Source organism: Python bivittatus, unplaced genomic scaffold (assembly GCF_059951505.1).
Source record: "Python bivittatus isolate LINGU-HERP-01145 unplaced genomic scaffold, Pbiv_v1 ctg000020_np1212, whole genome shotgun sequence".
NCBI classification, from domain to species: domain Eukaryota; kingdom Metazoa; phylum Chordata; class Lepidosauria; order Squamata; family Pythonidae; genus Python; species Python bivittatus.
In genome coordinates this window covers 57,698,455-57,726,044 of record NW_028277030.1, presented here as the reverse complement: position 1 = coordinate 57,726,044, position 27,590 = coordinate 57,698,455, and the positions used below count along the sequence as shown (strand labels likewise).

At 37.2% G+C, this 27,590-nt stretch overlaps 1 protein-coding gene across 1 annotated transcript; it reads right to left on the bottom strand.

Moving 5' to 3' along the window:
* PRDM1 (PR/SET domain 1) lies at positions 1–25,514 on the bottom strand. Its single transcript, XM_007433477.3, has 7 exons — positions 25,281–25,514; positions 23,532–23,783; positions 15,032–15,151; positions 11,039–11,288; positions 2,496–3,544; positions 1,262–1,390; positions 1–665 (listed from the first exon to the last, which is right to left on the bottom strand). The coding sequence occupies exons 2-7, from the start codon at positions 23,715–23,717 to the stop codon at positions 90–92; spliced, it is 2,310 nt and encodes a 769-aa protein (XP_007433539.1). The 5' UTR covers positions 23,718–23,783; positions 25,281–25,514; the 3' UTR covers positions 1–89.
* Positions 25,515–27,590: the final 2,076 nt, after the last annotated feature.

Sequence of the window (27,590 nt, the reverse complement as noted above, 5' to 3'; positions counted from 1 at the left end):
AAAAAAAAAAAAAAATCATTCCTTTGCCACACATACTAATGCACATGCACATACTCTCACACACGACACACACGCACACCCCACAGCACTTAAGGGTCCATCGGTTCAACTGTTTCTTGCTTGACCTTGAGAGGTACCTGAGGTAGTGGATGGGCATGTGGCAACTTCACAACCGACGCATCTGACGCTTCATAAAGATTACACCCAGAGGAGACCAGCCCGTTCCCCAGGTTCCTCTGCAGCGATGCTTTCATCGTGGCTCCTTCTATCTCGCTTCTAAGCACAGCGAGTATTTCTTTCCCTACCATTGATGCTATATCAACACTGTCCTCGACATCATCCAACCTGTCCGCATTGTCGCTGATGTCAAACTTCTCAATCTCTTCATTGATCCGATTGAGGTCCTCTGTAGAAAGGTCGGGGGCAGGAATTACAGGGCAGTTTCCCTTCAGATGGACCTTGAGGCTACAAAGGTGGATGTAACTCTTATGGCAGTGGACACACTTGTGTGGGCGCTCTCTGGTGTGGAGTCGTTTGTGCAACTTTAGGTGCACAAACTGGGTGAATTTAGCAGTGCACAGCTTACACTGGTAAGGTTTTTCTCCTGAATGCAGTCGCAGATGGGTCTTCAGGTTGCTTGTGCTGCTGAATCGTTTATGACAGACCTAATTGGAAGGAAGTAAATTGGAGTTAGGCCCACTTAAACAGAAAAGCATAAACGAATAAACTGTCATTCAGCCTCCAACCTTGTACCCCACATTTTCTTAGTCTAGGGTGAATCATGTGTAACCAATAATTGTAAAACCATGTCTCCATTCTTCTAGCAAGAGGACAAAACACAGGATTTGCACCCTCCAAAGCATGCAACCAGAACTGGTATGCACTAGTTTTGCAACAGATGTGAAAGAAATCCTGACTATTTTTTAGAACTGAAAAGCAGTTTCTCTTTTTCACTGGGCTGGATGGTTAGAGGAACAGGCTGATATCAAATAATGTTTTGGTTGCCTCCTTAGTTGAACCTACTCAGCACTTGGATGGGAGGCCACCAGCCCATCCCAGTGCTTTTAAGTTAGACTAGAAAGTTAAAAACACTTCCCCAAAGAAAGCAATTCTGTACTATTGCAAAGCAATTCTGCATCCCCCCCCTCCCCAGAAAGGCATGAATATGTTCATCAAGTAACCAGCCATCAAATTTGACTCAAGGGCATCTTCACTTTGATTGCATCTTTTGCCAACGCCATTCTGTGCAAGCTCTATGTACCTGACACTCATGAGGCTTCTCTCCTGTGTGTACCAGATAGTGCTTCTGGAGGTGAGCCAACTGAGTGAATCCTTTATTGCAAGTAGTACATTTGAATGGTCTTTCTCCACTATGTACTCGAAGATGAACCTTTTAAGAAACAGAATGCTTAGTGTGGTCTCATGAAACTCTTAGGTCAGCACATTCAGAATGATTTAATATTTTCTTATTGAATTAATATTATTGTTTAGCTATTAAATTTTCTATAAGCATTATAAAAAGAGAGGAACAAAGGAAGAGTTTTGTATATTACTACTTAAATACTGCAGCCATCCAAGATCTACAGCTGTTTGTACTTTAAAGAGAGAACCACTTGTGGAAATTACTAATGTGAGCAGTAGCTTCAGAAATCAAGGGCATAATCATTTCTACCTATATGCTATTATGACTGGGTTGGTCCATGGCTGAATTGTTCATTTCCAGATTGACATCAAATATTGTTGGATAAGAAAAGAATATGGAACACCAGTGGCTAAGAACTGCTTGCCTCAAACACTATATAGGAAAAAAAATGATTGGATTGCAGGGCTCAGGAACTGTATATCTGCTTGTTTGTTAAGAAATTTAAATACCACTTCAGTGCACCTGGACCCTAGGCAGATGAGTTTAGGAGCCCAGCATCTGATGAAGTCTCTAGCCACCTCTTGCAATGAATACTAATACAATCCTCCTTTTTCCTTATTAGTCCTTGCTTAGAATCTTCTTACAAGCTACTCTACCAAGTACCACTACTTCTACAACTGATCATCATCATCGTCTCTCTCCTCCCACCCAATACTTTATATCTAGGATACACTCACTTTCTTAGTTCAGTTATCAAAACCTTGTACAGCAGGAAATCCTCAGAATGAAAGTGACAAAGTCAGGCCCACTTTGCATTATAGCCAGTTTATTTAGCTGCTGTAGGAAATCATAATGCAAGGCACTTAACTGTTAAGTTAAACAGTAAAATAGTTACTGTTTAACTATTTGGTCTTCAAATCTTTAAAAATGCAAAAACATAGACATAAATGTACTACCTCAATGCCAGAGATATAATATCAGCACTTAGGGAGGGACTAATTTCTAGGGGAAAAAACCCAGACTCTTTAGCATGTTGACCTCTTCCATGCCTTCCTAAAAGTCATTTTTGAGGAGTAGTTAAAAAAAAAAAAAAAAATCTTCCTAGAAATTACGTCTTTCTTTAAGAGCCTACCTTCAGGTTGGAGAGCTGGCCAAAGGTTTTGGAGCAGACATTGCATTCATACTTTATTTTGCCATTCTGTTTTTTCAGGGGGTAGGGAAGGGTTTTGTAACCAGTCATATTTCGCTTGCCCTTGATGAGATTTATGGCTCCTTCACTGCTAGTGGCAGCCGAGGTAGGTTTAGGTTGCATGGCGGGTTCAGAAGTGGCTGCAGCGCCTGCTGTGGGCGACCCGCTGGTAGGGCTACACGGCTTGTCTTTCATGCTGGCAGCAGCTCCTGCGATGGAGAAGGCACTGTTGTGTGCAGGGATGAGGAGGTCCCCTGGATGACCTGGCTGTAAGAGATGACGGCTCCCATCTGATGGCAAGGAACCTGGAAGGGCAGATGAGTTCAGCATATGAGGAGAAAAGCTTCCCCCACCGAAGAGGCTGCTGTAAAAAGGATACATCCTTGGAAAGAGACTGAAATTGTTGATGCTCATGCCGTATGGCGGTAATAGAAATTTGGGGTAGGGAAAGGCTTGTGAAAGATGGCTCGAGGGGGCATATCCAGAATATGACCCTAATCCTTCGGCGTTATACAGTCCATTCAAGTAAGGATAAGGCTCCCTGTGCTCTTGAGTCACAGAAGCTAAGGGTGAAACTGTAACTCCTGGACTGCTGTGAGGGCTTGAACTTTTTAAACTTTGGTCTGGGCTACTTCTTGCTGAAGGGCTTGGGGTGGTGGAAGACTGGACAGGTGAGTGAGCAATGTAACTAGGTCTATCAAGCCCATAACCTAGGGGAGCCTTCAGGTAATCTTCTGGAATGTGAGGTCGGATGGGGTAGACGACTCGAGGATAGAAAGGCCTCCTTTCTGGACTACAATTTTTCCTTAAGACTTCCAAGTCTTTTTCTTGAGTATGTGGAGCAACATGGCTATAGCATAAGTCCCTTCCTCTAGGATGACTGGAGTCAGTTTTTAGGATTTCCTTCACACTGTGTTCTCTTCTAGGAAGATTTTTCTGAAAAAGTTCATCTTTGTCACTGGGTTGTTGCTTTGGCCTACTGTGGCTTTGTGCTGAAATAAAAGAACAGAATAAAAACATAGGCAATGAGTATTTCAAGTCACTACGGGCACTCGACGGGTTCATTTTACAACCTTACCAAAGTAAGGATAGATAACCCTTGTCAAACAAACTTCTTGAAGCCACTTAGATCATTAACTGCTATCTAAAAAAAAGTCTTGGGTTTTTGAATTAGTGGAATGAGTAGCACCAGGTTAAACTCAAGGAAATAAAATCAGTAGCTACTGAGACTGTATGCTTATAATAAATCATAGCAAATCTGTCAGTACTTTCCTATTACATTTGTTCTCAGTTCAACCAACTTTTTTAATATGAGGCTGAATGCTCAAGTACAGAAATCTTGGACCATTTTAAATTGATTCAAACAGCATTTGATTGCAAGGAAAAGCAAATTCTCAAAAATTCTTTTGACAACAGTGTTAAGCCTCTTACCCCTGACAACTACACATGTTCATACTAGTTTTTGATCATCATTCATACAGTTCAACTGCATGTCAAAATGCAGGAAAGAAGCATTTTCCTCTGCCCCAATATTGAAATTTTCAGGAAACTGCATGAAAGTTCTTTCTACAAAGAAAACATTTTCTTTTGTGATATATGTGCCATCAAGTCAGTGTCAACTATTAGCAACCACATAGATAAATTTTCTGCATGATCCTTTTGGGTGGGGATATTATAATTTCTTTGATAATGTGCTACTTTCCTAGACAATCCTGAAGCTTCTTCAACATTCCAGTTAGTAGTATATGAGACTTGATTATAAAAGGAACACATTTTTTAATAAATTCATCAAAAGAAAATGGAATTTCTCTTTCTCCTTCCAGTTTGGGTTTGCACAGCAACCCTACTTTTAACATGCCTGTTTTAAGTGTGGCTTCAGTAGACATGGGTACACACATGTTGTGTCAGATGGCTACATAATTTTTTCCTACCACACATATATTGCTGAAACACTGTGGGATGTGATGACTGGTCCCAGCTCCCTGAAGTGTTTCTGTGGTATATATGTGGTGAGAAAAGAAGACATGTAGGCCTCCTCATGTTCACCATTTTTAATATACACCTGCTTTTGCTATGATGTGTGAAGTGGTTTCTAGTTTTAAGCTTTAAGAAAAGACACACTGAGGATGCGGTATTGTATTAAAAACTAAAAATAAAAGCCTCTTCAATTAGCACAAGTTTTAACTGTGAATTTCATACAGATTCACTGACCTTTTCTGTAACTCCAGCATGTATCCATACTCTGAATGACCAATAAAAGCATAGTCCTAGCTGATATGCAAGATTTATGGGGGAAAAGTCAGCCCTACATGCCTTTCTAAGGACAACACTTTTGGTTTCAACATATCTTCTAACTGCTTCCAGTTACCTAGCACTCTAAAAAGAAACAGTGTACCCTTCTGTCCTCTGTAAAATGTCTGGAGATCCAAAAGGGATCCTTCATTTAGAAATTTTCTGGGTTTTTTTCAAAAGGTTGTTTTCCTTAGAAGTGCCTGAACACAGCAAGGGATATGGTGCTTTGCTATGGAAGAACCTGTACTACTGCATTCTGTATTGCAAGGCCACACAAGGAAGTATCTTTTATTTATTTGATTTATTCCCTGCCTTTTATACAGGAGCTCAAAGTAGCATATATTTGTACAGTAGCTCCCTCCTCCTATTTTTTTTCTCACAACAGCAATCCTGTGAGCTAAGTCGAGCTGAGAGAGAGTGACTCGCCCAGTCATCCAGTGAACTTCTATGGCTGAAGATGGAGAAGAACCTGGGTCTCCCCACAACTAGCCTACTACTTTAACCACTACACCACACTCACTGATTGCTGGGATTGAAACTGAAGAGAACTGCTCAGCCACAGTCATCCCTTTTTTGTTCCACTTCACATAGTCTGCAAGGCTGCTATGGTGGACTCACATAAGCCTTCCTGAGCGTTCTGACAGGAAGGACAGGATACATACATGGTCGCTTTCTGCTACTGCTAAAGAAAAAATTTACGGCTCTTTGAAACTTGAACGTTAATATATACTTTCTGTGAAAGTACCAAAGACAAATGTTCAAAACAAATGCACCATGTTTGCCAGCTCAATGCGACTGTGACTGGCTGCTAGGTATGCATTTCTTGGCACGTGCAGCTAATTTCTTAATAATGTGTAAAATAGTCTCTACTTCTTCTGAACTACAATTCTATCCGTTGGCAATGTTGGTAGAGGCTGACAGGAACTGAAATCCATAACATCTAGAAGTCACGAAGTTGCCCTCCCTGCATTAGTATATTTCTCTAGAGGCTCCGTTCTTTTCATAGTTTCTTTCAATTAATTGCCTCTTCATTCAAAGCAAAAGACCCAGAGTGACAAAATAATGTTTATGTTTGGGGGAAGGAAAGTAAAGTATAGAATAACTAAAGATTACTACATCCCACTCTTATTATTTCTACTGATCCAATACCGATGGCAGAGGAAAAGATAATGCTGCTGGATAAATCATAGGAAGCACAGCACAGCACAGCACAGCACAGCACAGCACAGCACAGCACAGCACAGCACAGGCCCAATGTCCATACTCTTTATACACTGAAATACAGGAGTTTGTTCCCTGGAATACACATAGAAAAGATTGCATATTCAGCCTCATATGGACTTCTTCTCTCTGAACATAGCTCTTACGCACACAACTTACGTGATCTCATTTTGATGGTAAGCAGATTGGGAAATCAGATTCATGTGCCAGGACATCACTATGCACATAAAGGTCTGATTTCCCACTGGGGGAAATAAGTCTAAGGTTCATTCAAACATCTCCTTGCATATAAAGTCTAATTCAGGGTAATGTTGTATAATCATCCATGTACAGAAACACAGAGATTGCATTAAAATAATCATATACGTGAATGGCATTTTTTTGGCAAAAATGTACTAAATTCAACTTATTATTTCCACCAGAGGCCAAAGAAAGTTCCTTGTCCTAACTTACATATATACACATAAATTATAGATTACATCTAGTCTGATGAAAATTAATATCAGTGTAGCCACAAGGTAGTCAGTGAAAAAAGAAATACAAATATAGAGTGAATTAAGTTTCCCCCAGATCTAGGTGGAAGAACCATCTCATTTGTAAACCTATTAACTGCCTGAGACATTTTATTTTAATTCTTTCCCCTGAGACCTCAAAAAATAGCTGTGGGTGTATAGTGTCATTTCTAGAGTAAATGCTGATGAACATTTTGAGTGATTAATTTTAATAATGCTGATTCACATTTTTGTTTTAAATAAAATGCCTGTTTTGCTAGAAGAGAACTTCGAAGTTCTACTTTTTTTTCAAAGACGCTAGAATGAAAGCTATTGTTTAAAATTTCATTAGTTAAAATTTTATTTCTAAATGTGTCATATTTATTCACAGCTCCAGAATAACCCCATCGATACCTTGAATATGATGGGAGAAGAAAGATTCACTATTGCTTTGAAAACTCAACATAATATGTGTATGATTCATATTTGGTGTTTGGTAGACCTAGTGATAACACCAGTCACTTGTCATATAGTCAGTTTGACCATATACATTTATGTTCTGATGTTTCATATTTAATTTGGACAAGACAATAAGCAATAAACCTAGCACTGTTACTATTCTGCATCTTTTATTTTCAACAATGTGATCACGTGTATCCTTCCCTTCCTCCAAGGAGATTCTTGACCAGTGAGCAGGGATAATTAATTAATTAATGTTTCAATTACTTCCCATTCACTTTATGAGCAAACAGAGATCTGAGTTTAAAAATATATATATATAGCTGAACTAGAACAAATATCAATTTAGTCCAGCATCCTTTTCAGACAAATATTTCTGGGAAGATCAGTATTAGGCCATGAGAGTGAAAAGCTTCTCCTGCTGTTCCTTCCCAGAAACTGGCAGATTCACAAATAGATTGGTCCTCCATTAATACATATATTAAATCCCTGTTAAAATTAGCATAAGTTAGTGACGAACACCACATTTTATGCCAGAGATTTCTATAAATTAATTATATATTATGTAATGAAATGTGCTCTTTTATTCTGAATCTACCGCTAATCAATTTCATCAATGGCAATTTAGTTCTGCTGTTAATAAAACATAAAAATCTTAACCTGCAGAATTTAACGTGTTATATTTAATATTATAAACCTCTGTAATGCTTCCTCTGCATGAACCTTAGCTGATTCCCCAAAACCTAAGCACAGCTTTGATTTGTACTTGGATGAGAAACTACCTCAAAACCTCAGGGTTGTAAGATAGACTGAAAAATCAAAAGAAAAAAAATCAATATCCCAGAAGACACCAATGGAAAACCACATCTATACTATTGCCAAGAAAACTACATGGATCTCTTTACTCAGCTGGTCATTCTCCTAAATAAAAAATCATGCCACTTTAACTTTTTCTCAAAAGGAAGATGAGCCAAGCTCCTAATCATTTTGTCAACCCATCTGTGGAATACATGACAAGCTTTACCATACATCTTTTTAACCTCAGCAGCCAGGAATCCAATGTTTCTGACACCACAAATTCATATGAAGGCATTATAAATACAGGGCTTCTAATTGCAAGCAACTGAAGAACCTGGGGTTTTCAACATAAATCTGAATTTTCCCAGCCATTTTGGGACACAATTACTAGGACTGTGTAACGTGTCAAGTTGAATCAGGTCCCTTTGAATCAATTAGAACATTTAGTAGACATTTACAGATGTCTGTATATACATTTACCAACTGATTTTTCAAAGTGAACTGATGATTCACATCAACTCAACCTTTTACTTTGAATCTCAGGCTCAAAAATCAGATTGTGACTGATTCACATATCCGTGGCATTTACAATTGACTTACTGCATGTGCAGGAATCTACCAACTTAGGCATTCCTATGATTACTGAACTTGTAATAATTTAAATTTATGTTTAATGGACAGTTATATAATTCCTACATTTCAAAACTTCTTACAGTAAACAGTGCATGATGCACAGAGTACAACTGCTTTTATTATCTGAATGCTTAGGAAACCCTTTTTGACACAAATTATTATAAAACAAGAACGTATACATTGTTTGAGAATATACCTATAAATAATCAGAATGTATTTATGTTCCTAGCTCAAAGATGGAGAGTTACAGGGGAAATAATATGAAAAGAAAAAAATGAAGACATGAAAACATGACATAATAGCCTACAACCCAAGCAGCACAATAGCCTACAACCCAAGCAGTCACAAAAGTGAGATGGCCAAAGAGCTTGAAATTATTGGGGAGAGGGGATTTAAATTATCCAGGATTCAAAATTCAAGTTCAGTCAAAAGGCTCTTACTACTTGACATTATGATAGTAGACAGCAAATCTATGCAGAGCGAGATGCAAATATGACTACTGATTTCAGATTAGACATACTTCACTTAATGATACAGTAATTATCCTATTTGAGAAATACATGCTATCTGTATACCCAGCCTATTTCCTTGCTTTAAGTAAGGATGTTCTTTTATAGGACAGTATATATGTTCTGCCCAGAGTCACTCCACAGTGAGATGGGGGGTGACAAATTTGAAATATAAAAATATAAAATAAATTCATTCCATTTCTATGGATCTCCAATCAAACATAACTGTGGGTAGCTTACAATGATTAAACTCAGTATAACAAGTTAAAAGCTCTTCATTTCATCAGTCTATACAGCTTCTGTACTGGAGACAGAAAATGTATGGAGCAGAGGCATTAAGCAACATGACTCAAGGAAAGTCTACTTGTGTCTAAATAATCTTTTATGCATATTTTAAAATTTCCAAGAATAATGTTTTTCAATCTCAGCAATTTCTTTAGTTGCTGGAGCAATATTATACAGACTCACTTCTTTGCTATACTTCATTAAGAAAATAAGAACGGATCTTCAATTTGCACCCCAACTTCCTAAGTAAGTAAATAACATTTTTCTTGAAGTAAGCTCAACTCCTGGTGACATGTCAATATTGTTTTCTGGGCAACAGTATGAAAGTGATTTGTCACTGCATCCTTCTAGGATTATTTTTTATTTCCCACTTTATTCTTTAGCCCTGGTATTTCCTTGTGTCCTTGCTCAGTGACCACAGTTGGGTCTGGCAACTTGGTTGCAAAGTGACATGGTTGCTAAGTGAAAAAAAGTGTGACCGCAACTTATGATTTTATTTCTGCCTTCCACACTGTTCAATATTAACTCTGCTTGTTGCAAGTGAAAATATGTGCTGGTTGTGAAGTACACTAATGGTGATCACGTGACTAAGGGATGCTGCAATGATCATAAATATGAGGATTGGTTGCAAAGTTATTTTTTTAGCACTGTTGTAACTTCAAACAGTCACTGCATGAGGCAGTTGGTAAGCAAAGACTAGTCTCTCATCTAAATACCAATTAGGTTTGACCCTGCATAGATTTTTCAGGATTAGTCAAGGTAAGGTAGCTTAATGAATTCCTTACCCAAACTCTAACACAGCTATTAAAGCTAACCATGTAGAATGATCTGATCTATGCCTCATAGGATATCCCCAAATAGTGTCTTTTATGTAGAAAAAAGTAATGAAAATAAAAGTATCTTCACTGAACAAGCACTGAAACCAAATTCTATCTTTGTAATGTTAAAATATTAACAGACCAATCCTATGCATGTCTGCTTAGCAGTAAATCCCACCACATTCAGTGGGATTTATTTCCACTTAAATGTGCATTGGGACGGTAGTCTAAAGATTTTTTTTCTTGGTTAATATATTAAATTATTGGGGCATTTTCATTAAGACAGCAAGAGTATTTTATAAAATTTAGTGGTATAAAGCAATAACATAAAAATGTATATGGGCATGAATTCAGGAGATTACAAAAAGTTACATGCCCATTGAAAAGTGCTCTGCCTTTTCATAAAAGAATTATATCAGAGCCTTCAAACTTTAGGAAAATTCTTTGAGCAAATAAACCAACCATGAAAATTATGAAAAACCACTAGTCTTGTAATGATACGCATTATAGGCCTCCCCAGGAACTTGAATTCCTGCCATCGAGATATTGGAATTGGGTTCTTTTATTCCTCATTTTTCACCCGTGGCTTTATCAAAAGGTTGGGTCCCCCCTGCCCACCTGGCAGGTTAATGGCTGCTTAAGGATTCTAACAGCTTGATAGCGTAAACATAATATCAGCAACAACACATACATGCTGAGGTTAAGCTCTGAAACAGCAACAGCCTCCTAACAGGACGTTCAGTCAACAGTGTATCTAAATTTTTGTCTCACTAAATGGATACACCAGGGGATATACTCAGGCTTTTGATGCTGAGTTGTGTGGTTTTTAATTAAGAAAAGAATGTTTCCTGTTTAAAATGTCTTCTACAATCATATTTGAACCTCAGAGGTTAATCGTTCATACAATGATTCATATCCATTATCAACATTCTACTGGCAAAAGACATTTCTTTACATGTGAGTAAATCTAAACTACTTACTATTCAACATCAGCAGGTCTCCAGTGGAAGGATAATGCAATCTATCTGCAAAGTCCTGACAATACCATACAAGCAATTCCTGGCCAGGAGGAATAGGTTTGATGGTGTAGAAGTAGATGTTCATGCCATTCTGACATGCAGCCAAGTTCTGCTCCTGAACAGAGTGGGCTGGATTTACATAACGCATCCAATTGCTTTTTTCTTCATTAAATCCATCGATGAAATGGAGAAGTTCACCACCAGAATAGATCTACAGGAAAGGAAAGATACATATGGAATATATGTATGGAATAAAGAAATGACAAAAGCCCTAAAGACAGTTAAATATGTTATTTATGAAAAAGTTCCTTTTCCTTTTTTAATAAGATTATCATAAATGTAGGAAACAAAAACACCCAAAACAGTATTTGGTCCAAAATAAATGCTTTTTTATGCTTTTGTAGTTGCTTAGTTTTGTTATGGAGTTTTCAATTAAAACCTACAGGCAGAAGTGAGATGTTCAATGTTTCTGCTTTAAAACTCTACCTAAGTCTTGTCAACAAGTATCTACTTAAAGTTGACTCTCTCTCTACAGTAATGCTACGAGCCACTGTTGCAAAGACCAATTCTCTTAGTTACGTTACAGCCAAATGTTTTTGTTCTCTCCCCACCGCATTTCTCTTTGCGATTTCCTACCACCATCACAGATTTAAGTTATTCAGGTACCCCCCCACACCCGCAGTCCTAAAGTAGCACTTGCTCATTATCTAGAATGTAGCCCTTTTGTACAAAGACTGGGTGGGGTAAAGTGAATTATACTAGTAGGTATAACTAAATGGAAATCTGGAAACAAGCCAGATTTAACTATAAGTGAAATGCTTTCTTCTTTCAATAAGAACGTTTAAAAGAATATAACTCTATAGCAGGTGGCAGGACAAATAATGGGATTTAAGACATGCTTGTTTTCAAAGTGCCTCTGAGATTATGAAAATGAGCAAAGAGAGCTCCTGCTAAACCTTAAACCATACACTGAACAATTGTTGCTTTCTGAAGTAATTGTTTGAAAGTTACCACTGGAAAAAAAATGGTATTAACTGGAACCAAAAAGCTTTTTATATATTTCCATTGAGAAATACCTCACTCTTTCTTGTCTTGTTCCCATGGGCTTTGGGCAAATGGCAAATACATACTCCTAGTTTCATTTTTACCTCAACTGCTACCCCTGAGTTAAATTAGTCAGGTGATTTCCAGAAGGACACTCAACTGAAATGTCATGGCTAAGAAAGGATTTGAGTTTGGCTTGCTCCTGTCAAAATGCAGAACTGCCCCACTTCCCCCTGTGCTTTTTTACATGCATATTCAATTTTGTCTGAACGCTGTTTGATGGAAGAATATATTGAGAAGTCATTAAAAAAACGAAGTAGCAACAAAGCTGGCCTTTTAACACACGCAGTAAACACCAGAATCACTTTCTTACTTCCTGTCATTTGAGGCCGAGGAAATACATGTGGCTTCATCAAAGAAGCCTGAGAGATTTTGCGGTGTTTTTGTTATGAGAAAGATGGAACAAAGACTCAAGAATTATGCTCTCAAAAAAAGCTTGTTAGCTCCGATTTGCAAACTTCCAGGAACTCGACAGTTCCACTGGTATGCACCGCTGTTACAGGGAAGAACCTACTTTTCAAATTTAAAGGAAAGATCTTCCAGTCACATTCCAAAGCTAATGCAATTTATCATATCCTTTCCTCACTACACACATGCCGTGCAGTGAGACTGCAGGGCTGTGTAAAACTTTATTCTGCCGCCTCATATAATCATCGTGAATCAAACAAGATTAAAATGTGCTGAGTCATACTGCCGCAATTACAAGAAATGACATCACCTTGGAGTTTGCACAACACATTCTTGCTTTTTCTTTCTAGATGGTATAAACTGCATGAATCCCTTATGAGTACATATAACAGATGTTTCTGTTCCTGCCAGATGAATGTCTTTTTACATGATACGTTGGAAATTATCTTCCAGTTTCCTTTGCATCTACGGGGCTGTTTTCAGGTACTGAGGAAAGAACCTTTTCTAAGAATCCCAGGCACTGTGAATCAGAAGATTCAACCCCAGTATTCAACCAAGGTTTTTCAAAACGCAAGTAGTGCGTGTGTGATGTCAGTTGTCTCACATCCTGTTAGGTAGTCAGAATCCTGTTCCAAGAGTTGCTGAATTCTTTCAGGGCTGTATTGCAGGCTTTCCTAATCTGATTTCCTGAAGATGTGTCAGACTAAAGTCCCCATTGTTCCCAGCCAGAATGGATCAAAGAAATAGTGCGATACATCGAGAGGGGCCCAGGTTGCCCTCTCCCCTAGCAATTAGTCTGAAGAGAAGCGTGCTTATTTTTTCTTCCATGATGAGAATTTGAAAAATCAGTAGTTATAAAGATTTGACTAAGCAAATCAATTACATCTTGGCTGATGACACATCTGCCTTATTGGAGAACTAAAAGTGAGTGAGAACACCTGGCCAAAACAGATGTGTTTCTACTCTTTCTTCAAAATGTATACTTATACAGGGAAGCAAAGATAACATGGCCTTAAATTTTTGAAATGCAATACTGCAATGAAGCTAGCAGTCACCAGCAGCATAACGGCTTCTTACCACCATCAATAATTTAAGCTAAATAAATTTCTTGCACCCTAATCCTGAAGTAGAAAGACTGGATGGGGTAAAATGAACTAAACTTGTCATAAGTTATGAGATTTGAAAGAGAAGACTTGATTGCTTGGACATGACACTTTGTATCTTTGTCTTCCCCATCCCACCTGCAATTTCAATTACATCTTAACCCCTTATATAGGGAGGAATACTATTGCTCATTAGTATAGCATTAGAAAAAAGCAAATCTTTTTTCATGTTAATTGTGTGTTCTCTTACAGCAACCTTATGAGAGAAATCATTTTTGTTTCTCAAATGAGGAATTGAAGCTGTTGGATGTCATCTTGCCTGAGATTTATTATGGCCATGAATGTATTCACAAATGGGTATGCATAAGATATCTAACTCAGGATCCAGCGCTACAATCATATTGATAATCCAGGAAAAATTCTCATAGTATCAACAAGCTGGGTTTTTAAAAAAGTTTTACTTATACACATTGTAGTATGACTAATCAAGAAAGTGTGTTCTCTTCATTCTGGCAATTAACACTATAGCAACTCAGTTACTAGAAGCACTAATTTAAGTATTCATCTTAAATTTCCCCCTTCCTGAGAGAAGGAAGAAAAGCATCACATATGTGAGCTGTAATCCCCTGATTTTGGCAGCAGTCATCGTGTTCCAGATAAAGACGTCCGAGAGAAACTGCTCTATAATATGGATCCCCATTTTAGTCTCTCCTCCTGAAAGGTGGTGGCTCTTAGTAATCAAGATGCAAGAGGACCACCAGTAGCTGTTCTACTCTCCTAAGAATGGGACTATAGTGAAATCTATCTATTTACTACTTAAAACTCTGTCTGTTTGTAACCTTCAATTGGTCGAAGCGGTGCATCAATTTTTGAAGCAAGGTACTTCAAACGAGCTAACTTAAAGAATGTGTGCAGAATCTGGGACCCATGACTCCCGTGGAGTTGAAATTTCAAGGATCTTCAGACCAGTTGTACTGAAAAAGTTGTGGTTGCTACAGCGCTGCTGTGGTCAGCCGCAGTTACATGATCGTGATTTCCGATGCTCCCTGCCAACTTCCCACAAGCAAAGCCAATGAGGAAGCCAGCAGGAAGTTGGAAATCGCTCCTGCTCCCACTGCTTTTTTGCCTGCCCATGGCCATTCTGTTTATCTCTTTAGATAAGTAAATATTGGCAAAGGATGACCCAACCGGTCGCAGGCTGTCTGGTGAGAACTAAATAGGACTATACTGCTAATTCATCAATTTACCTCATGTAGCTCAAATAAGGGCAGTATTGTTTCACTGATAACACATTTAATGTTTTGTGATATTTTTACATAAAGTTATTTTCCTTGCTTACCCTCCAAAAATATTTTCTATTTGCATCCTTAGGAACTGTGTCACTGGTGTAGATCTCACCAACCAATGGTCCAAAGCGTGTTCCTTTGGGGATAATATCTTTGCTAATAACTCCAATAACCTGAAAAAATAGGAGTGCAATGTTAGATTATGTTAAGAATATATTCACTGAAAGATACATAGTTTAAAAGAATACATTGGTATAAAGTAATGTGATTCAAAAAGCAATTATACTTATTGTTTGCCAGTTCACTGTATTACTATGAACCATATATTTCCCCTTCTTCTGTATTTAGAATAACATATTTCAGCAATGAGATTACAGGTACTGCTGCAGAATGAAGTACTTCAAATATGAGTAGTATTCATATAGCTTAATTTGCTCTGTTTTTGTGGAAATATTTATATGCAGCAGTATGGAATTCAATTTAGCTATAATTCATATCACATAACTAAATTATGACTGACTCACTTTGAAAGGTACACCATAAAAGTAGATTTGGGGAATGGGAGCCCCCCAAATGAAGAAGTGCTTAAGACCAATAATCTCAATTTGTTCCAATACAGTTAGTCCTCGTTTAACGACCATTCATTTAGTGACTGTTCAAAGTTACAACGATGAGGAAAAAGTGACTTACAAATGGTCCTTGCACTTACAACCATCACAGCATCCCTGCAGTCACAAGATTGCGATTTGGGCACTTGGCAACTGTTGCACATTTATGATGGTCACAGCATTCCACTGTCATGCGATTGCCATTTGCGACTTCCTGGCTGGCTTCCGACAAGCAAAATCAATGGGGAAACCCGCAGGAGGTTGCAAGTCGCCGTCATGTGATGTTTCACTTACTGACTGCTTCAGTTAGTGACAGAGTTGCTGGTCCCAATTAGAGTCATTAAGGACTACTTCTAAATATTTCCATGAAGAGTAAATATGTCCCAACTGCACCCATATTTAATATAGTTACTAGTTACAGCCCTTGTACTTTAGCAGCCTACTTTAGAATTCTTGTACCTTAACATCCTACATGGGGAGGCAGATGTATATTATAATCTGAAACAGTACTTATTGAAGGACGACCACTCATAAAACCTCTAATGTGCTTATTGTGGATTTAACCAAGGACCCACAGCCTTACAGTGTAAAATAGATTGTCTATACAAGTTCCTCTTTGCTACTAATTATATCATGGACTATTTGAGTATCTCCTTACAAACTGGGGATTTCCTCCCTTCCTCTTGCCTCCTCCACTAAGCCCGCTAAATTTTAATTCGCTTTGAATATTATATAAACAACAGAGTAACTTTGTAAACCAGGAACCATGAATAAGGACTTTTTGAAAGTGATGTCTGTAACTTAAATGGAAAGTGGGGGATCAAAAGAAGACGTTTGTTCCACAGACTTAGTAAACATTCATGTTCAAGCTAATGAGTCACGCTATTCTCACACTACTGACTAGTTTCATTATACCTAGCAAAATAAAACTGCATTATGGTTCCATTGCACTTAACTTTGAAAATAAGGATATTAACTAAACGAAAACATGACAGTATCTCCTCCCTTTCCTCAAGTTTATGTATATTGTAGAGCTTAATTATTATCTAATGTAATATGTGTAATATTTTACAAAGGTGATAGATCTTCTGCTTTATTAATTGCATTTAAGTTTTAAATGGGAAGTCTGGAAGTAAGACTTACGTGTGTGTGTGTGGGGGGGAAGGATTATTGATTCAAGTTAGGGATTAGCGAGATTTAACTTTATTCCCATCTTTATAAACTATTTATACCTGAGTTTTGCAGGCCATCTTTCAGAACAGTCACATATAACCATCCCATGTATGTATGTATCTAGGAGATTAAAAAAAAGTATCTAGCTAGTGGGATCTACAACAAACACTTCTGGACTGACCAGATCTTGTCAGCCCTGCTAACAAAGCAGTTTCTTGGTGCTGAAAGAATGAAAACTAAATGCTCTTATACAGGATTCCATATGAGACTAAGAGGGGGAAAAGGTTCACTTGAATGCAGCCAATTTTCTATTACTAGAGCTTTACTCTTGATCAGGGGTTGCAAATTTTTTTAAAAAAACCAATAGGTTCCACAGCATGAAAAAGTTTGAAACCACCTGCTCTAGCAGATAAAGCTATTCGTTAATTGCCCTGGCTACACTCAAAGATTCCTGGGAGTTGTAGTTTTCTAATGTGTTGAAACCTCACAGAAAACTACAATTCCCAGAGTTCTTTGTAGCAGAAAGGAATGGATGCTCAGCCTGGTTAAATCTGTAAGAGGAAAAAAAAATCTTGACAAAGTAGTAACACAAATATATAGGATTTGGATTGCCATGAATTTTTTTGGTGAGTCTGGAGCAACTCTCTCATGGTTTTTTCCCCCCTAAACTTTAACAAATTCAAACCAGTTGTGCATCTTTTAAAAACAAGTAGAAACAAATAGGGACATGTCTAATGGCTGTGTTTATTTTTACCACTTTTAAGCATTTTTCATAGAGGTGAAAAAGGCAGATGTTCTTCTGACTTTTCCCCATCTGACTTAATTTACATTCTGTTAAAACTTTCAAGAGAAGTTTACAGCCAGTATATGAATTATACTGAAGTCTGGCTGTTTTTGCTCTTCATAGTTAAAAAAATGCATCCCCCTTTCATTTTAATTCAAACATATGTTGAAGTTTTCAAAACGTCTAGGAATCATTATTACTTGGAACTTGTCAAATGGAAACAGCTAGGGGATTTTTGTACAATAATTCAAAGCATGCCCAAACAATATTTTGTGCAAGGCCTTTGGAAAGAATTTAGTGTGATGTGTTAGTTATCCTCATTAAGTACAGTGTAAGTGTGTGTGAATGGGTGTATGGGTGTGTGTGTGTGTGTGTGGGAAGAGTGGAATGGATTTGCTTACTGGTGTGAGGGATGAGAACGACAGAGTATGTTTGCAATATTCAACCAAGCTGTACTTTGTTAATCCCGGTCATTTCATTTGGCTCCGTTTCTCTCTCTGTATTCCTCTTTCAAGTGTTTGAATGCTCAGGCAATGGTTAAGAGAAAGTGCACAGAGTTCCCAGATATTTTTTAAACACTGCATGAAAATTTCACAATCTGCAAGTTACTATCAGAGGAGGAAAGGGGAGAATGAGAACACTACTGATGGGAGGGGAAAAGTGAGGTGTGCTGCTTGCTGCTGTTCATCATAATCAGCAACTCCCAAGTGTTCATTCCAGCATTACATTTCCAGAGGAACTGCCATGTTAGTCTGTGGCAGAAAAACAAAACAAAACATAGCCTTGTGGCATCTTAAAAAATAAATGTATGACGAAGCTTTCATGTCCACCTCATTAGATGCATGAAGTATCATCCTGAATGAATTACAGCTATTATTAAGCACTGGATGTACTGGAAGAATCACATTCTCTCAGGAGTAAAAGGTAAGTGCAGTCAGGGTTGAGAATACATGCACTGGAATTGCAGTTGTCTAGTCCTTCTCATATACATAACTAGCATTTATTGCATTAATGTCCTCAATAGAAAGATTCTTAATAGCTATTTTCTTAGTGTTAGTTATGTGTGAGTCTTACACTTATTCTAAAGAGCACATTAATTTTCTCAGTGTGTGAATGAGATACTACCCAAAGTTCTGTTACCAGTAATTATATATTGTAGAATGGTTGTACATAAATTATATTTCCAGGCTTTAACTATAACCCCCCAAAAGAAAAAGAAAAATATTATACATTATGGAGAAGCTCTATAGCAATCCAGCTTACAGCCCAAATCAGGAAAGTGATTTTGGCTGTACTTCATAAAGAAGACATATTAACATAACTATGAACTGGTAGCATAGCATTTTTTAAAATAATCATAAAATTAAAATATACACAACTTTAAAAAATACAACTACAAATCAAAAAGGAATGTAAATTAATTAAGTCTTGTATTTTGAGACACAAAGTGATGTTTCAGATTTGTCCACAAGGTGTCCTTAAGCACATCTGCTTTGGAATAATGCTGTCCCAACACATCACAAATTCTCTACAAATTAATGGGAATGGGGATCTTCTGAACAGTAAGAATACCTTTTTGACAAAGAAACTGTGATGACAAAGCAATGTAATGCCAGTGTTTTGAAGCTGAATAGAAAAGTTTCTCCAGGTGCCATGATAAGTACAATACTTAGATAGGCTGTTTTTTTCTCCCTCTTAAGTTATGATTATAGAAAGTATTTAATTCTTGAAATTTTAATTACTAGTTCTGCCATTAGTATATGGATGTTACTTATGGAATATAAAGTTATAGTAATGTGTCACTGAAGGGTAAGACCCTTGTGCTCCTTGCTCACATTAAACCATGGTATTGGCCTTCTGAAAACTGACAATTGGGATACAAGACACAAGAGAGCTTCTCTTTCTAAGTTATTAAAAAAATAGCAAAATTATGAGTATTCCAATTCATTCTTGTTCATAAAAATACAATTGCGATATGTTACTAGCGCTTAAGGTATAAAGTTACAGAATTGCTTCTATACTGTATTATTCTGATGTGATCCTTAAACTCCAGATTTTGGGCTGAACCCTGTTAATTGTCTTTAAAATCTGATTTCAGTTCTGATTTTAGTATGGAAGCAACTTTGCTTTTCTTCATGGAAATGGACACTGGAATTTGACAAAGGGAACCTGCCCCTGTTAATTCTGCTGAACATTAGCTGCATCGTAAACAGGCTCAGTCTTCCTGAATTAAATAAAAATAAATTAACAGACACCTCTTTTTAAAAAATCACCAGATTGTTGCAAGATCACAAAATCATTGCAAAATTATTGTGAGATTAGGATTTTAGCGTTTTTTTAAAAAAAGAAAAAATGAGGAATATCTAAATTGTTGCAACTAAGCAGGATCATTGCTGGCCCAAGCTACTGTATCTCTTGTATAAACATTTTCATTGAAATTTTTTCCCCCTTTCATGTTTCATCTGTATACAGAAGCCACTTCTTTTGATCCTTTATGGGCATCAGCACTTTTTCTGCTCCAACATCCCATTTGTCCCTGTCACTTGATATAGTACATGCAGATTCTATATAAGAAACAGTTCTCTATAACTTTACCTAATCATTACTATTTTTAAATATATTTATCTGAGGGTATCTTATTAGACTGAGCCTTCATAAGGGACAGGAAGAATATAGATAAAAGATTCAAGCTATTATTTCTTTTAATGGGCACTAACATAATACCACTAACACACAAAACTTAACCAAATAAAGTTTTGGGTTTTGGACAAGTTTTGTCCATGGGAAAGAACTATTTAATATGCCTGTAAGCTTAACCTTTATTTCCCTAGTTCCATGATGACTTGCTCACTTAAGCTTTTGTCTGGAACAATACACACTTTCTTTTGTTTTTCAGCAACACAGGAGAATAATGCATTGAAGAGGGCTTACATCCTATAATTTATTCTTTTTTAAAAGGGCGGAGTGAGAGGAAATGTTTGCCTGTTGCTTCCTTCTTACGTGTTCACAGCAACAACATTTGCAAGATATTCAAGTGGTAAATATCTATCTAATGGGTCAACATGCAATTTGGTTAAATGTTTAGTTTGATTTTCTGTGAACTACCTTAATCTTCCTGTTGGTGGAAGGGTGGATTAATTCTAAAACAGCAAAACCATAAATACTGAAGTATAATTTGCTTCAAGTGCAGCTAATAAGGAGCAGTATCTTTTGTGTCTCTAAGTCACAGTACAAAAATACAGCATCTAGATTACTTCCTGGAACACAACCACCACTTTTAAAATATCTTCATTTTCTGAAATCAGTTGAAAGTTTTTGGTCTGTAAATCTCTAAAAAATTGGGACTAGGCCATCATACAGGCATGCTTTCCTCCCCACAAATCTATCCAGAAATTAAAGTCCACAGTGGAGGCTATTCTATAGATCCCTACAAAGGATCTCGACATAGTCTCATCTGTGGTAATTGGCAGCACTGGAATAGACACTTCCCTGGTGCCAACCTTTCTATCTGGCCAGCGTATAATTGTTTGTGGATGCTTATTTGTGGATCTTTGTATTCTATTTGTGTGTATTTGTGGATGCTTGAACTAAATGTTTTTTTGTCATTTGATGAGATTTTTAGTATTGCTTATTATTTTAAAGGAGCCCGATTTGGGAGTTTCATTTAAAAAGAGTGTCATTCAAAAAAAAAAAAATCTACCTGGCGACACTGAAAAAAAGTATGAAATACTGCATCATGAATGTCCATAGATGAATGATGCATCTTTGAACATTAAGAACTAAAGTTGCTTTAAGATGCCCATATGCTTACTAAGGGTAACTATATAACGAAAAACAGCTCCACAAAGTAATCCCCAGCAAAGGTCAACCATATGACATATCGTGGTTTCTCATGCCGTTTCAATAAAAGGTGGAGCTCCAGGATTAGTAAGGCAATGAGAAATAAACAAAAACAAGACCCACACACAGGTGCACATACGAAACACAGGAGCATCTGTAGGCTCTAGGAATATTACTCTAAATACAGTTCCTTAATGACAGCATTAACATTTCATAAGCATATTTTTCTCCATAAAAACAGCTCACTGCTTGCATCAGTGTATGTGATAATGTCTGAGTAATCTACCTCTGAAAAATAGCAAGGCCTCTGTGGCCAAAGTCTGCCAAAAGCTACAAGCTCAGACATATATATAAGATGCGGTTCCTTTCAATTAATTTTTTTGTGTATTTTGCATTATGTTATAAAGCTAAGTTTACCAATCAACATATTATGCTATAAGAGAAAAAGTATGTTTTTAATAATTGACATACAGAACACAGAGAAAATGTTTGGATTCGAAGCTCAGGTTCCCTCCCCTCTGCCCCCCCCTCAAATATTCATAAACTCTAATACCAAGTAACCTGATATCCTGTCAAATCAACCATAGAGCTGATATAATAATTACAAAGCCAGTTAAATCTGAGGCAGCATACTATGAACAACAAATTTATTTATTTATTTATTTATTTATTTGTCATATTTATATAGCTGCCCATCTCACACAAGGTGACTCTGGGCGGCGTATAGATATAGTATCCTAAATGGGATATGGGACTGGGTACAATAGTGCAATTTCTCTATTTTTCACATAGCAAAGGAGACTAGAATGAAAAACAAATGAAGGATATTGTCTAACAATAACCTTTTCTGTAAAGATCCATGGAACTAAATTTGATGAGAAACAACTACACATCTTGTAGTTTCTTAAACCACTGTTCAATATAATTAACAATGATTCAAAATGCATGTATGTTTGCCAGCATATAGCAAGACAGTTTTAATTTTTTTTTCAGACTGCTTGCAATGAAGCAAGAAAATTTAAGACATGCAAAATGGGTTTATAATGGGTATTAGCTAGTTGCTTCTTCGCAATTCATTTTCAGGCCAATCAGCTAAGCGTTGAATATATAAGTCACAGAATTACAACTTTATCGCCAAACTCAAGGGCCCAGTATACAATGGGAATATTTGAAAACTTCTGTTTTTTCAGCTCATCATTCAGTTCAGAAACAGAGCAGAACAGCACCAAGAATAAAACCATAGAGATATCAGGCTGCTACCAATTTTCTAAGTAATGTTAATAGAATTACAATTAATATCAGTTCAAGTTTTGGTCCTGTTTTTGAATGTAAGAGTTCCATGCTGTTTGTTTTAAGAAGGATCCTTTTAATAACTAGAAAGGAATGAATGTACACCCTTCCCTGAGCTCTGTGGTCAGTTTATTTAGCCACAGAAGCAACACAGGTTATAGCTGTTCCACCACAAGTCACAGGAGAGGGACAAAAAAATGATGGGCTGGCCCTACCATTATTAGCCAGCTGAACATCACGCCTAACTATAATAGCTACTCTATATGAAGGAATAAACAGGCAACCAATTGCTCATCTAGGCTGATTTTTTTCTCTGCCCTTCTGAAACAACAACGAAAAATGCACCCACTCTAGAGATGTGGACTAAAATATACCTGTATGTCCATCTACCAATAAAGGTCCTGTCCTAGATAACCAAGTCCTTTAAACACAGGGTATTTAAATGATTTCACTGATTTGACATAATTCTATTGTGTCAGAACAAAAAGGTCACTTATAAGCAATATATACCCTGTACTTTACAGATATGTGCGCTTAGGACTGTACAAAAGAACTAATTCTAAACTGGCCAGGGATACAAGTTTGGAATTGCCATTAGCACGTTAAACAACACCTTCCCCACAATTTCTATATATATGTCAACACATGTAGAATATATAGAGATACATGTCAGGAAGTGTTCATTCTTTCTGATGCAGTAAAATAGGCATGTTACAATGATACATATCAAAGGGAAATTTCTTCAAGCCTTTTCTATGCTTTTAGGAAAGGAAAACTGGTGATGCCTATTTAAAAAGAAACAGAAATCAAAAGGGCACTTCAGGTTGTTGTAATCATTCCTGGTAAACTTGTTCTTACCTCTTTGCAATTTCCTGCATATTTGAAAATCAAGTTCCTTGGCAAAGAAGATTCAGCCTGAGTTATGGTGCAACCTTCTCCAGAGCTGGGTTCTGTGGGATGATCATTTACAATGTAGGTACACTTGTCTTCAAATTCAGCTTCTGTCCATAGAGTCATATCAGCATCCTTCATGTCCATTTTCATTATCAATTTTGTCCCTTTGCTCTGTCCTCTGGAATTCACAATATATGAGCTACACTGTGCGGCAGCCTGGAAAAAAAATATATTTGTCATTCTCTTTTCAGCACTGCTGGCAAATTGATTTAAATGGCTATCTAGTGGCACGCTGCGGACATGAGTGGGGCAACTGAAAGTAGCCAAATGCCCTGAACTTTGAGGTGACTTCCCTGACCCAACATGTTCAACAGCTAAGCCTAGTTAAAAGAAAAAAGAAAAGAAACTGTCCACACCTCTTTCAGTTTGTTTCTTTATTATCTGAATGGGGGGGGGTGATCTGAAAGCACAAAACTGTGTGCACAACACAGCTTGTTGGAAAACTGCATTAGGAAAGTGTCATAAACAAGGAAAGGAAAAGGAAGGAACTGCTGTCTGCGTCTGAAAGAGCTAAAAATGGAAAGTGCATACTGGAAGAGCGGAACCTGGCTTGCTTTTTCCAAATGAGGAAGACTGAACTTTCCCACAACTTCCAACACACAAACAACTTTTAAAAACAACATTCCCCCCTCCCTACCCTATATTGACTTCCTCTTATCGTCTGGTATGGAAAGCTGAGAAAGACTGTATCCTGTCGCCATCATTCTAGAAACAATCCAAAATAACTAGAAATACTATTGAGCTTCCTATTCCCAATTGGCATATTTCTACCTTTTCCAAAAAGTATTTAAAACAAATTTCATCATTGGCATTACACTGAAAATACTGCATTGCTTACAAGATGGACCACAATACTTCTATTTCAAACACAGTCACAAAATTCAGAGACAAGATATTGTCTTTCACCTCAGTTCCTCATCCATAGTACAGGTATAATGTTAAAGGCCTGCCTTACAGTGTTACTTTGAATATTATTATTGCAAAAAGTATTATTTGTCTCTCTTTAGAAAAGAGCATCACATTTTAAACAGAGCAGAGTAGTAATATTATAGAAATATGAACAGTTTTATAATAATACAGTTATAACATTTAGTCTTACAGGTATCCTTGTAGTAGTAGTAGTAGCAAACTAATTTGCATATTAAAACATGTTAACTTACCATTCTGTTTTCCCCAAGTATAAAAACAATGGATCAGACTACAGCTTTTCCATAACAAAAACCTGAAGCTCCAGAATTATACTACTAATCTTTGGACTGAGATCAAGTAGGTCATATTCCCAATTCAAAGAAATATTTTGAAAAAGACAAAGAACAAAACTTGCTTCATTCTGTATTTTCTCACAGTATTCAGGTTTAATAATTCTTCAGATAATGGTTATGGAGCAGATAGGACAGATTCCAGAGACTCTCGCACCCCACGAACACAGCTTAACACTTTACAGGATAGGAGAGAGAAGTAATAGTGAAACTCAACTGGCAGTTGCTGCTAGCAGTGAAAGAATTAATCATCATAAAAACTAAGGTTCCTTGAACTTAAGAAGGCACCTTAGAAAGGGCACTTTCAAGAAAAACGTTTGCCACCGTCAACCTGTTCCTTGCTTGGTTTCATTCAAAAAACCCTCTCAAGCGATCTGAAAAAAATGTTGCTTACCAAAGTACAGTCCACAAATACTTCCAGCTGGCAGCCTGGCGTTTCAGGTAAGTCTCACACATATCTAAAGAGTAAACATTTCCCCTGCCTTCCACTTGGCCCGTGGAAGTAAGACTGACTCATGACTGGAGATTTAACTCTTGTTGCTTGGGCCGGCCTCCCGCTCACGAGCTCTCTCTCACTGTCAGACAGGTGCTGCAGCTCTTCGCTTTAACTTCTTTGAAACACTGGAGGGCTGAATGTTTCAATCTGTACTAGCGAAACAGACTCTTCCTTTCTCCTCCCTGCTACAAGTTTCCAATGAGCCAGTCATTTCTGATTTACTCACTCAGAGCTGCCAAGAGCAGGGGGGTGGGGCTATACCTGCAACTCACACAGACATATCCAATGAAACTCTGATCCAGTCAGAAGGAATTTTTCCTTTCTGAAAATCACAGCAATGCAGACTTTCCAATTAACATGTAAGCTGGTTAATAGGCTAGTGGCACTGGAATTGTCTTCCATGGGAAGGGGAAATATTTGATGATGAAAAATAATAAAGGTGATTATATAGGGTGGCTAGTATATAACCCAGTATGCAGGATTGGATGTAAAAGAGGACAACATTATTTGTCCGTTCCTTACTTCTATCTCTAAATTAAACTTTCCAGGAACTTCAAAAACCAATTAAATTTCCGTTTACGACTGATGTACAAAATAATGAAGCCAAAAATACTGTTGTTATGTAGTTTGATCTGTCATTAATTGTATATGCTTTTAAATTAAAAATAACACCCACATTTCCTGTGCGACATACATACGTATTGTCTCCCCTCCCCCATCCTTTTACATCCCTTATTAAGATAAATAGGACTTTTACTCCAAGGAAAGTGAGCACAGGACTGTAGCCTTAACTTTGTACTATTTTAAAATAGCATCAGTTAAAGAAGAAACAACACGGTTTTGCCCTGCAGGTGTTTTTGCAGAGTGGTTTAAATGCAAACATAGTCCAGAAAGAAAATCTCAATTATTAAAATTTGTATTAGACACAATCACTTAAAGAGCGTGTCACTAATGAAATAAGTATTTGTGTATAGTAATTGCAGAGGCATGTGCTCTTGCCATTTTTTTCCTCCTTATTTCCATGTTAATGCACTGCCTTGAAGGAAGGACATCCTGTGATGATGGCATACCATGTCCTGTTTGTCTATTATGAAGTCCATGGACCTTGCATTCCTATTTCTCATTACCAAACAAACCAGAGGCATAACTTCCTTTAGTGGTCCTGGCCCTTCGATGTGGAATCCTCCAGCTCACAACAATTACGAGGTCACATAGCTCCATGTATAGTCACACACAGTATCAAAAACACCAAGTCAGTTCAACAAAGGACAAGTCTCCTACTTTTCCTTTTACATCGTATCTTCAGACATGTTTATTTTACTGTGCCTTTCCTCTTACGTAGGAAGAAACCTGTTTTGACTTGTTTTATAAATACAAGTGAATGTCTATGTGAGGATTTTTATTATTCATAGAACTGATCTCCTATTTTGTTTTGACATACAGGCCATACCACAGCTTTCTGAAGTTCTTATGGAAAAAGGTGAACGGGATTATTTGTTGGTCTAGGTGGCACAGTACAGAGAGTAGCATGTATTTGTGTAAAGACCTTTGACATATTCTGATCAAATATCTGCAGATCATTGGGCATTAGTAAGACATAGTATCAGACAAATACCCTGATAATTCTATAAAAGAATCAACAGAGGTTATGCAAAATATAAAATATACAGTAGGAAGAAACATTCAAAACAAAAGAATATGGTCACCTTGATTTTGATAATTGATGAAGAATCATAAAATTGCTACCTACTTAGTACTCTGTATTCAAATATAAACCTGTGGCTTCTAGATATGGGATAACTTGAACCTTACCACCTTCCTGTAACTACTCCAAAGTCTGTGGATGTAGGAAAACTGGATAAACTAAACAGAAGCTATAGATGAACTCCTCTCCATATTTTTATCACCATGCAATGTAATGGTCAATGTGGCTGTCTGATTCTATTTCTGTGGAATAGCAGAAGCAAGGGGGCTATTTCTGCACACTACTCTACTAACAGGCATGGATCATGTGTAGCCAACATGACTTCCCATGGGAGCATTACAGATCCCAGTGGAACAATATAATCTAAAGCAGCTTTGGTAGAGGAAATAGCTATGTTTCCCAACTCACATATGTTACTTCTAACATGAATGACCCGACTCACTTTAATGTACAGGCAATCTTCATTTAGTGACCACAATTGGATCCAGTGACTTGGTTGTTAA

Bases quoted from the DNA above. Each gene is read 5' to 3' on its own strand.
- PRDM1 (XM_007433477.3), bottom strand. From the start codon at position 23,717: ATGAAAATGGACATGAAGGATGCTGATATGACTCTATGGACAGAAGCT. The intron at 15,152-23,531 runs GTAAGAACAAGT...CTATTTTTTCAG, and splicing joins ATGCAGGAAATTGCAAAGAG to GTTATTGGAGTTATTAGCAA. The intron at 3,545-11,038 runs GTAAGTAGTTTA...CTTTTATTTCAG, and splicing joins AGACCTGCTGATGTTGAATA to CACAAAGCCACAGTAGGCCA.